Source organism: Panthera uncia, chromosome X, assembly GCF_023721935.1.
Source record: "Panthera uncia isolate 11264 chromosome X, Puncia_PCG_1.0, whole genome shotgun sequence".
In the NCBI taxonomy this organism is placed as follows: Eukaryota; Metazoa; Chordata; class Mammalia; order Carnivora; family Felidae; genus Panthera; species Panthera uncia.
The window spans coordinates 73,552,288-73,564,465 of NC_064817.1; the positions used below are offsets into that span (position 1 = coordinate 73,552,288).

The 12,178-nt window shown below is 37.5% G+C and overlaps 1 protein-coding gene across 6 annotated transcripts in view; it reads left to right on the forward strand.

Annotated features, from left to right (window-relative positions):
- DIAPH2 (diaphanous related formin 2) overlaps positions 1-12,178 on the forward strand; it is a 974,644-nt gene that overhangs the window by 200,859 nt on the left and 761,607 nt on the right. For all 6 annotated transcript variants that reach the window (XM_049644714.1, XM_049644715.1, XM_049644712.1 and 3 more), the window contains one exon: positions 7,947-8,086. In XM_049644714.1, the coding sequence (XP_049500671.1) occupies positions 7,947-8,086 (140 nt within the window). The remainder of the gene's footprint in view (positions 1-7,946; positions 8,087-12,178) is intronic.

A 12,178-nucleotide genomic window follows, 5' to 3' on the forward strand; every position in this document is an offset into this window, starting at 1 on the left:
ATTAACACTAATTTTTTTGATGTTTATTTATTTTTGAGAGAAACAGAGCATGAATGGGGGAGGAACAAAGAGAGAGGGAGACAGAGAATCCAAAGCAGGCTCTAGGTTCTGAGCTGTCAGCACAGAGCCTGACACGGGGCTCAAACTCACAAGCCATGAGATCATGACCTGAGCCAAAGTCAGATGCCCAACCGACTGAGCTACCCAAGTGCCATACACATTGTTTTTTAAATTTTGTATCTTCTAATGATATGACTTCTACTAAATTGGAAAAAACAAATCTTTCCTTATTCTAGCTTAGATACTTACAGAAACTAAGTGTAATTAGTATGAACTTGGAAAGTGGGACTCAAAGTAAAATTTTTGTTTTATTTTTACTTAAATCCAAGTTAGTTAATATGTAGGGTAATAATGATGTCAGGAATAGAATTTAGTGATTTATCACTTACATATAACACCCAGTGCTCATCCCAACAAGTGACCTCTTTAATGCCCATCACTCATTTAGCCCATCCCCCCACCTAACTCCCCTCTAGCAACCCTCAGTTTGTTCTTTGTATTTAAAAGACTCTTATGGAAAAGTAAGCTTGAAAGATGGCGGCGTAGGAGGATGCTGGGCTCACTGTGTCCTGTTGATCACTTAGATTCCACCCACATCTGCCTAAATAACCCAAAAAGCTGCCAGAAGACTAGAAGAACTAACTCTCTGGAGCCAAGCATAGACAAAAGGCCCATGGAAGAGGGTAGGAAGGGCTGAGAGGTGGTGCTTAATACACGGACTGGCAGGAGGGAGCCGGGGCAGTGGAGGGGTAGCCCGCCTGGCAAGGCAGAAACCCCGAGTCTCTCTGGCTTGCAAAAGTGGAGGGTCTGGACTCTGTGAGTTCTGACAGCCCGTGGGACTTAACATCTGGAATGTTATAAGTCAACAGCTCTGCTCAGAGAGCAGGAGGGTGAGAGGACACTGGGAGGGAGAGTTGTTGAGCCCTGTAAGACAAAGCTCAGCTCGGGGGAGCAAAGGCGCTGGGAAGTGCCATCTCCTTCTCTCATCCCCCAGCCGAAATCCCAAAGGGAACCAGTGCCCATCACCGAACCTGCTTGCACCATGCAAACACCCAATGCTGTGCTTCTGTGGATCCATCCCTCTGACTGGTCTGCCTGCTTCCCTCCTGGTGCTGCAGGGCCCCTCCCGCAGGGGACCACCAACAGCAAAGCGAGCTAAGCCTGCCCCTCCTGCCCCTGTGCACCTTGTGGATCCACCCCGGCTAATACCCCAGATCCCATAGAAGCAGCACCACAAGCCTAGCAATGTGCAAGTAGCCCAGAGAGGGGCCACACCACTCCACAGTGAGTCCTGCCATGGTGAGTCTGCCCCTGGGAGAGGAGAAGATAAGGTAAACACCGCTCTGACTGTGGCCCCAGTGGTGGGCTGGGGGCAGACATCAGGACTGACTGCGGCCCCACCCACCAACACAACTTACTCCAGAAAGCACAGGGGAAGTGCCCTGCAGTTCTGTGCCATGCCAGGGACTATCCAAAATGACGAAACGGAAAAATTCTCCTCCAAAGAAATTCCAGGAAGTAGCGACAGCTAATGAATTGATCAAAAATGATTTAAGCAATATGACAGAACAAGAATTCAGAATAATAGTAATAAAATTAATTGCTGGGCTTAAAAAAAGTATAGAGGACAACAGAGAATCTATTGCTACAGAGATCAAGAGACTAAGAAATAGTCATGAGGAGCTAAAAAATGCTATAATTGAGGTGCAAAATAAAATGGAGGTGACCACAGCTCGGATTGAAGAGGCAGAGGAGAGAATAGGTGAATTAGAAGATAGAATTATGGAAAAAGAGGAAGCTGAGAAAAAGAGAGATAAAAAAATCCAGGAATATGAGGGGAGAATTAGAGAACTAAGTGATGCAGTCAAACGAACAATATCCATATCATAGGAATTCCTAAAAAGAAGAGAGAGAGAAAGGGGCTGAAGGTGTACTTGAACAAATCATAGTTGAGAACTTCCCTGATCTGGGGAAGGAAAAAGGCATTGAAATCCAAGAGGCACAGAGAGTCCCTTCAGACGTAACTTGAATCGATCTTCTGCATGACATATCATAGTGAAACTGGCAAAATACACGGATAAAAAGAAGATTCTGAAAGCAGCTAGGGATAAACACCTCTAACATATAAAAAGAGACCAATAAGACTAGTGGCAGAACTATCTACTGAAACTTGGCAGGCCAGAAAGGAATGGCAGGAAATCTTCAATGTGATGAACAGAAAAAAATATGCAGCCGAGAATCTGTTATCCAGCAAGTCTGTCATTCAGAATAGAAGGAGAGATAAAGGTCTTCCCAAACAAACAAAAACTGAAGGAATTCATCACCCCTAAACCAGCCCTACAAGAGATCCTAAGGAGGATTCTGTGAGTGAAATGTTGCAAGGACCACAAAGTACCAGAGACATCACTACAAGCATGAAACCTACAGACATCACCATGACTCTAAACCCATATCTTTCAAAATAACACTAAATGTAAAAGGACTAAATGCTCCAACCAAAAGACATAGGGTATCGGAATGGATTAAAAAACAAGACCCATCTATTTTCTGTCTAAAAGAAACTCATTTGAGACCTGAGGACACCTTCAGATTGAAAGTGAGGGAATGGAGAACTATCTATCATGCCACTGGAAGTCAAAAGACAGCTGGAGTAGCCATACTTATATCAGACAAGCTAGACTTTAAATTAAAGTCTGTAACAAGAGATGAATAAGGGCGTTACATAATAATTACAGGGTCTATCCATCAGGAAGAGCTAACAATTATAAATGTCTATGCGCTGAATACCGGAGCCCCAAATATATAAAACAATCACAAACATAAGCAACCTTACTGATAAGAATGTGGTCATTGCAGGGGACTTTAATACTCCACTTACAACAATGGATAGATTATCTAGACACAGGATCAATAAAGAAACAAGGGCCCTGAATGATACATTGGATCAGATGGACTTGACAGATATATTTAGAACTCTGCATCCCAAAGCAAAAGAATATACTTTCTTCTCAAGTACACGTGGAACATTCTCCAAGATAGATCGCATACTGGGTCACAAAACAGCCCTCAATAAATGCAAAAGAATTGAGATCATACCATGCATATTTTCAGACCACAATGCTATGAAACTTGAAATCAACCACAGGAAAAAGACTGGAAATGGTCCAAAGCCTGCAGGTTAAAGAACACCATACTAAATAATGAATGGGTCAACCAGGCAATTAGAGAAGAAATAAAAAAAAAATATATGAAAAGAAATTAAAATGAAAATACAACAATCCAAATGCTTTGGGATGCAGCGAAGGCAGTCCTGAGAGGAAAATACATTGCAATCCAGGCCTATCTCAAGAAACAAGAAAAATCCCAAATACAAAAATCTAACACCACACCTAAAGGAAATAGAAGCAGAACAGCAAACACACCCAAAACCCAGCAGAAGAAGAGAAATAATAAAGATCACAGCAGAAATAAACAATATAGAATCTAAAAAAAGTCTAGAGCAGATCAATGAAACCAAGAGTTGGTTTTTTGAAAAAATAAACAAAATTGATATACCTCTAGCCAGGCTTCTCAAAAAGAAAAGGGAGAGGACTCAAACAGATAAAATCATGAATAAAAATGGAATTATTACAACCAGTCCCTCAGAGATACAAGCAATTATCAGGGAATACTAGGAAAACTTATATGCCAACAAACTGGACAACCTGGAAGAAATGGACAAATTCCTAAATACCCACACACTTCCAAAACTCAATCAGGAGGAAATAGAAAGCTTGAACAGACCCATAACCAGCGAAGAAATGGAATCAGTCATCAAAAATCTCCCAACAAATAAGAGTCCAGGAACAGATGGCTTCCCAGGGGAATTCTATGAGACATTTAAAGCAGAGATAATACCTATCCTTCTCAAGCTGTTCCAAAAAATGGGAAGGGAAGGAAAACTTCCAGACTCATTCTATTAAGCCAGTATTACTTTGCTTCCTAAACCAGACAGAGACCCAACAAATAAAGAGAACTACAGGGCAATATCCCTGATGAATATGTACGCAAAACTTCTCAGTAAGATACTAGCCAATTGAATTCAACAGCATATAAAAAGAATTATTCACCATGACCAATTGGGATTCATTCCTGGGCTCCAGGGCTGGTTCGACATTCACAAATCAATCAATGTCATACATCACATTAAAAAAAGAGAAGATAAGCATATGATCCTGTCAATCGATGCAGAAAAATCATTTGACAAAATTCAGCATCATTTCTTAATAAAAACTCTCAAGAAAGGCGGGATGGAAGGAACATACTGATCATCAAAACCATTTATTAAAAGCCCACAGCTAATATCCTGAATGGGGAAAAACTGAGAGCTTTCTCCCTGAGATCAGGAACACAACAGGGATGTCCACTCTCACTGCTGTTGTTTAACATAGTGCTGGAAGTGCTAGCATCAGCAATCAGACAACAAAAGGAAATCAAAGGCATCAAAATTGGCCAAGATGAAGTCAAACTTTCACTTTTTGCAGATGACATGATACTATACCTGGAAAACCCAATAGACTCCACCAAAAGTCTGCTAGAACTGACACATGAATTCAGCAAAGTTGTAGGATACAAAATCAATGTATAGAAATCAGTTGCATTCTTATACACTAATAATGAAGCAACAGAAAGACAAATAAAGAAACTGATCCCATTCACAATTGCACCAAGAAGCATAAAATACCTAGGAATAAACCCAACCAAAGATGTAAAAGATGTGTATGCTGAAAACTATAGAGAGCTTATGAAGGAAATTGAAGAAAATATTAAAAAATGGAAAAATATTCCGTGCTCATGGATGGGAAGAATAAATATTGTTAAAATGTCAATACTACCCAAAGCTATTTACACACTCAATGCAATCCCAATCAAAATTGCACCAGCATTCTTCTCGAAACTAGAACAAGCAATCCTAAAATTTGTATTGAACCATAAAAGTCCCCAAATAGCCAAAGTAATTTTGAAGAAGAAGACCAAAGCAGGAGGCATCACAATCCCAGATTTTAGCCTCTACTCCAAAGCTGTAATCATCAAGACAGCATGGTATTGGCACAAGAACAGACACATAGAACAATGGAATAGAATATAAACTCCAGAATTAGACCCACAAACGTATGGCCAACTTATCTTTGACAAAGCAGGAAAGAATAGCCAATGGACAAAAGACAGTCTCTTTAACAAATGGTGCTGGGAGTGCTGGACAACAACATGCAGAAGGATGAAACTAGACCACTTTCTTACCCCATTCACAAAAATAAACTCCAAATGGATAAAGGACCTAAATCCCAGACAGGAAACCATACAAACCCTAGAGGAGAAAGCAGGAAAAAAACCTCTCTGACCTCAGCCGCAGCAATTTCTTACTTGACACATCCCCAAAGGCAAGGGAATTAAAAGCAAAAATGAACTATTGGGACCTCATGAAGATAAAATGCTTCTGCACTGCAAAGGAAACAACCAACAAAACTAAAAGGCAACCAACGGAATGGGAAAAGATATTTGCAAATGACACATCGGACAAAGCGCTAGTATCCAAAATCTATAAAGAGCTCACCAAACTCCACACCCGAAACGCGATTAATCCAGTGAGGAAATGGGCAGAAAACATGAATAGACACTTCTCTAAAGAAGACATCCATATGGCCGGCAAGCACATGAAAAGATGCTCAACATCGCTCCTCATCAGGGAAATACAAATCAAAACCACACTCAGATACCACCTCATGCCAGTCAGAGTAGCTAAAATGAACAAATCAGGAGACTATAGATGCTGGTGAGGATGTGCAGAAACGGGAACCCTCTTGCACTGTTTGTGGCAATGCAAACTGGTGCAGCCACTCTGGAAAACAGTGTGGAGGTTCCTCAAAAAATTAAAAATAGATCTATCCTATGACCCAGCCATAGTAGTGCTAGGAATTTACCTAATGGATAGAGGAATGCTGATGCTTAGGGACACTTGTACCCCAATGTTTATTGCAGCACTTTGAACAATAGCCAAATTATGGAAAGAGCCTAAATGTCCATCAACTGATGAATGGATAAAGAATTTGTGGTCTATATACACAATGGAATACTACATGGCAATGAGAAAGAATGACATATGGCCTTTTGTAGCAACGTGGATGGAACTGGAGAGTGTTATGCTAAGTGAAATAAGTCATACAGAGAAGGAGAGATACCATATGTTTTCACTCTTATGTGGCTCCTGAGAAACTTACCAGAAGACCATGGGAGAGGGGAAGGAAAAAAAAAGGGTTAGAGAGGGAGGGAGCCAAAACATAAGAGACTCTTAAAAACTGAGAACAAACTGAGGGTTGATGGGTGGTGGGAGGGAGGGGAGGGTGAGTGATGTGTATTGAGGGGGACACCTGTTGGGATGAGCACTGGGTGTTGTAGGGAAACCAATTTGACAATAAAGTTCATATTAAAAAATAAATAAAAGACTCTTATGTTTCGTTTCCCTCTGTTTTTATGTTATATTTGCTTCCCTTCCCCTATGTTCATCTATTTTGTTTCTTAAATTACACATGAGTGAAATCATATGATATTTGTCTTCGTATGATTTATTTCACTTGGCATCATAATATACTATAGTACCATCCACTTTGTTGCAAATGGCACAATTTCATTCTTTTTGATCACCAAGTAATATCCCGTTATATATATGTGTGTGTGTGTGTGTGTGTGTACACACACAGAGATGCATACACACACATACACACACACCACATCTTCTTTATTCGTCTGTTGATGGATATTTGGGTTCTCCACAATTTGGACATTGTTGATAGAGCTGTTATAAACATTAGGGTTTATGTGCCCTTTCGAATGAGCATTTTTTTTTATCCTTTGTATAAATTCCTAGTAGTGCAATTGTTGGGTTATAAGGGAGTTCTATTTTTAATTTTTTGTGGAACCTCCATACTGTTTTCCAATGTGGCTGCACCAGTTTGCATTCTCATCGGCAGTGCAAACTAGAATTTTAATTCAGGGGATACACTTGTAATATAGGAATGGGTTACTTATGATTATGTATGTCTAGAATTTGAAACTGTGAGTTATTAGTACATGAATGTGTTGATGAGGTTTTAATCTCAGTGTTTTCCCCAAACTGCTTACAAAGTTATAGCAAGATGATGAAGCTAAGGAGCAGCGATGGGGTAATGAGTTCTAGCAATAACCCCATATATATCGGAAATTAAGGTAAAAACTAGTCATTATAAGATAAATGCATTTAATGACTTTTAAGATTAATGTACAACATGGGAGTAACATAGGAAGAAAAAAGTTTGGAATTAGTGAATACTTTAGACTAATTTGAATAACATGCTAAATGGAGACTGTATTGTTTTACATTTTAGTAACTTTTCATGTGTTTTCGGAGGTAGGCTAATTCTTTGATATATTTGAATAGATTTGGGTGATACAATGTTTTGTGTTAAATTGTATTCCCTATATTTTGTGGGATAGAATATAAGCATTTTAGCTAGGAAAATTAATAAGATGATTTCTAAAAGTTTATCCTGTGGGTTTAGGAGGACCAGCCATCATTAATGCTAGTGTCTGGATTGCAAATTTAAGCATCTGTCAGTGACAGTTTATCTCAAATCCATATCATGTTCAGACCATGAGTATCGCAGTGTAATTTTTTTTAATGGGGATGAGGAGATTGTTAAGATATACATAACATTATATTACCATGTCAGTTCTACAACCAAGAATTTTTAAGTTAATTGCACTCTGCACACATTTTTCTACAGTAAAATATTTACATCTTCTGTGTATTTTATTTTAAAAGTTTTTTTAAAAACCTGTTGTCTGTCTAAAATGATATTTTTTTTTAATAGGGAGGGCTGAAAAACAGCAAACATGAATGCACCCTGTCTTCACAAGAATATGTTCATGAATTACGATCTGGTATTTCAGATGAGAAACTTCTTAACTGCCTTGAATCTCTGAGGGTTTCTTTAACCAGCAATCCCGTCAGGTAGGTGATTCTTACTGCTTTGGTATGATTTATACAATTTGTACTGTACATAATTGTCAGGAATACAATCAGTTATATCATTTTAACTTCAAGGTTTTTTGACCAACACTCTCATTTAGCTAATAAAACAGCCATGTTTGAGTATAAGGTTGTAAATATTTAAAAAATATAGTTAATCTGATCTCTAATATTGTGCAAGTTTAAGAATACAAATATTAACTTGGATGTTTAAATTTTTTTAATATTTATTTTTGAGAGAGAGACAGAGTATGAGCCGGGCGGGGGGCGGGGGGGGGCAGAGAGAACCATAAGATCATGACCTGAAGTCAGATGCTTAACTGACTGAGCCACCCATGCACCCCCAAATATTACTTGGATGTCTCATTTCTCTTTGATTATAAAAAACATGGGTCAAGCAGTTAAGTATCCGGATTTACTCAGTAATTTGTATGCACAGATTAACAATTTCTATGTTTATTTGTAAAACAAATCAAGTATATTGGCTCTGATATTATTCATTTTTAACCTGAGAAATAAATATAATTTTATATTCTACAAGTTTTGGGTTACTATTCACATATTTTTGCAATTTGGGATAGCAAAAATTAAATTATTTTAACCAATAAAAGAAATGAATGATAGTATTAATAAACTCAAAGCTCTACACAGGCTATTTTCTAACTACAAAGGATTTTTAAGGAAGAAGTTCCTTGCCAATGGTGGAATCCAATAACTGATATTATTTATTAATCATAAAAAATACTGTAACAAACATAAAATGTTTTATGAGGAAAAATAGATTTTTGGTGTAATATTAAAATATTCTTGGATATACTCCTGTAAATTGCTACAATCTTAAGTTCAGAAATTACCACATAAAAGTGTACAGAAATGGCATTTTGATTTTATTTATGTTTTTCCTAATATATAATGGGGCCCACATTTTGTATTTCTCTGATCCACCTATAGAATCTTGAAAATAATTTAGAGGTCATTTGAATTAATGTAGAAATTGAAATATAGTATTTATTGTTACCTATAGTGCATTTGTCAGAATAACTGGAAAATTTTAATTCTACAATAAAAAAACTTAAGAAGTCAGTGGTAAGATGTGACTTACTTTTGAATATGATAATCATTCAAAAGTGGCTGTCTTGCCATTTCTTCTAGAATGCTTCTGGTTTTAATGACTTGAACAAGGAATATGAGTTCCTTGAGAACAGTAACCATTTTTGTGCACCCTCTCCATGTAAACCTATAGCTCTTTATCATAGTGCACTTATGTGCTCTGGAAATTTCTGTTGAATAGTTGATTATATGAGTGAATAAATGAATATTTAAGTAGTGACTATAGAAGAAGTTGTGGGATTTAGGAATGAAAGGAAGGGGTACCTAGTAAAAATGCATTTTTATAAAGATGGCAAGAAAGGCTTGAAATTATATGTGGAGCTTTTAACATACAGTGTAGCAATTACCAGAGAACACCAAAGAATTGCGGGAATCACCTGAGAAGCTGGTATGTCCTGATTGGCTGAAGGCAGCTGCATTCTGGTAGCTGATTGGTTCCACAGGGGCGTGAGGCTGCTTGTGTTGTCGCACTCCCAAGCTTTCTGTGGTAGCTCACTGTAGAAGTCAGAGGCCGCCTGAGGAACTCACCAAATAGAGCCAAAGCCTACCTCCTAATCTGCCTGAACTGTCCTTAAGATGAGGAAAAATGGGATTCAGAGCTATGGCAGCACCTTTGCAGTGGGTGGAACCATTGGAAGCAATGACCGACCATCTCAGGATGGTGCAGCTTCCCCAAGGTCCAGGGTCCGAACCCAGAATATTATACTTTGTTGTGTAAACCAGCTGCTCACCTGTGCTCTAGTTGACAATGGCTTCAAGATCAGGGAAATTGAAGTTTTCCAGGTCTCTATCATGGGGATAATCAGATCGGCAGAGAGGGCTTCAAACTACATAATTTACAGAATTGGCGATATGACCACCACGCCTATTGAGGTCTATCAGTGGCTCAGAAGAAATGAAGGAAAGCAGGGGATAGCCCTTCCAGTGGGAGTATATGTCAAAGTGATCGGCATCCTCAAGTATTTTAAGGATGCAAAAGGCGTTGAGGTATTGAACATCCGCGTCCTGGAGGACATGAACGAGTTCACCACACATATTGTGGAAACGGTGAATGCACATATGATGCTGGATAAAGCTCGCCAAACCGCCTCTAGGCCCAGTGCTCCTGTTGTTCCATCAAAAATGGATGATGTCCCGGTGTATGGCAAATACCACCACAAGGAAGTTCTGCATTTGATTCATTAATGCCGTCAATAGGAAGGCAATAATGTAAAGGAGCTCCAGACCCAGCTTCCCAGCATGAGCGACAGGGCCATCAAGCAAGCAATTGAATATCTGACCATCCAGGGCTACATCTACACCACTGTGGATGAGGAGCATTTTAAATCTGCCAATTGAAGTGGTGAAAAGATATTCCATTTTTCGAAGACCCTTGCCACCAGCTGGGAATGAGTTTAACCTGTTGACTTGTAGGAAGTAGATTTTTTTCATCAGAAGATCTCAACTGGCATCCTTTAGAACCTCAATGCTTTTCCAACTGCTTTGAGCTTTTCCATTTTTCTAACTGTATTTGAAGCTCAGGAAGAGATGGTGATGGATATATTGACTGGACTTTTTGTAGTATTTTCCAGCAAGCAAATTAAAACAGTCCTGGATGGATTAATTGGGGGCAGAAAAGGTACAGAAAAAATTTGAAAATTTTTAGTTGTGTGGGAGCTTTTCCTGACATATCCACATATTAGGAAAATAGAGATGCAGTCAGGGAGCCAGCTAAGAGACAAAAACAAAAATTATATTATTTTTACATTAGACTTATTTTCTGTATTTGGATTTAGCTTATATTATCTCTTGCTAAATATAGTTATTGATTAATTCAGTGCTAAAGAGAGCAATTTATGAATTCACATGCACAGTTCAATGTTTATTGAGTGATTTGCTCTTATTACCATAGATTTATGTTTAAAAAATAAGATTATACTGTGTTTAAATAACAGGTCTTATTACTACATCTTTAAGGTTTTTTTTTTTAAATACGATTATACTTCCTTTAAATGCCAGCTCTTATTAACATGTTTGTTAAAAAAATAAGATTATAACTATGTTTAAATAACAGCACAGATTACAGTAAGTTTAAATATACTATTTAAAAACTAAGATTACGCTATGTTTGAAAACTTTTTTTAATATGATTAAGTTTAATGATTTTTTCAAATACAGTGTGGTGATATTTGGATTAAATTACACTCTGTTTTAGTTGCATGGTACATGGATACCAGACTTTCTGTGAATTTGATGTTCTGATCTTCTCTATAGTACCAAATGCTCTGTTTTATGTATAACAAAGTTTTATTCTTACAGATTAGGCAGAGAAACAAAAAATAATTATAGGAATATTAGGCTTAGTAAATAAATTTATTTGAATATTTTTTTAAAATACTTTTGCAAAAATCTTGACTTTCCTGTGTGATTTTTTCCCTAATTTTGTTTGAAAAGCATTTTGTTTTGTTTTGGAAGATTAATAATTTTAATTACCCAAAATAAATTTTTCTTCTCAGTATAATAACATATCCTAGTTGTAATAATACATTTTAGCATGTATTAAATTAAATATGTGATAGTTTTAAATAATTGAATAAAGTAAGCCCTGAGTTATATATACACTCAAGATCCTGTCTTTCAAGTTAAAAGTTTTGTTACATTAGTAGAAAGAAAAAAATATATATATATATGTATATATGTTCGTTTGGACAAGTAGAAGAGAAAAGCATCACTTGTCTTAATTGGATCACTAAAATGAAGTGCAAAAACATTGAAAATACCTTAAATGCAGCATTGACAGTAATCCATACTTTCAGGGAAGCTACAGAATTTGGCCTCTTTGCCAGCCGTTATAAAAACTTGCCACCAATTCTTGCTTAAGCTTTCTGAGTTATAAGCTTAACTTTTCTTCCTTCAAAAGCAGAGAAATCATAAATGGCACTTTTTTGATAGCCACAGATAGTTAACATACCTGTCATTGAAATT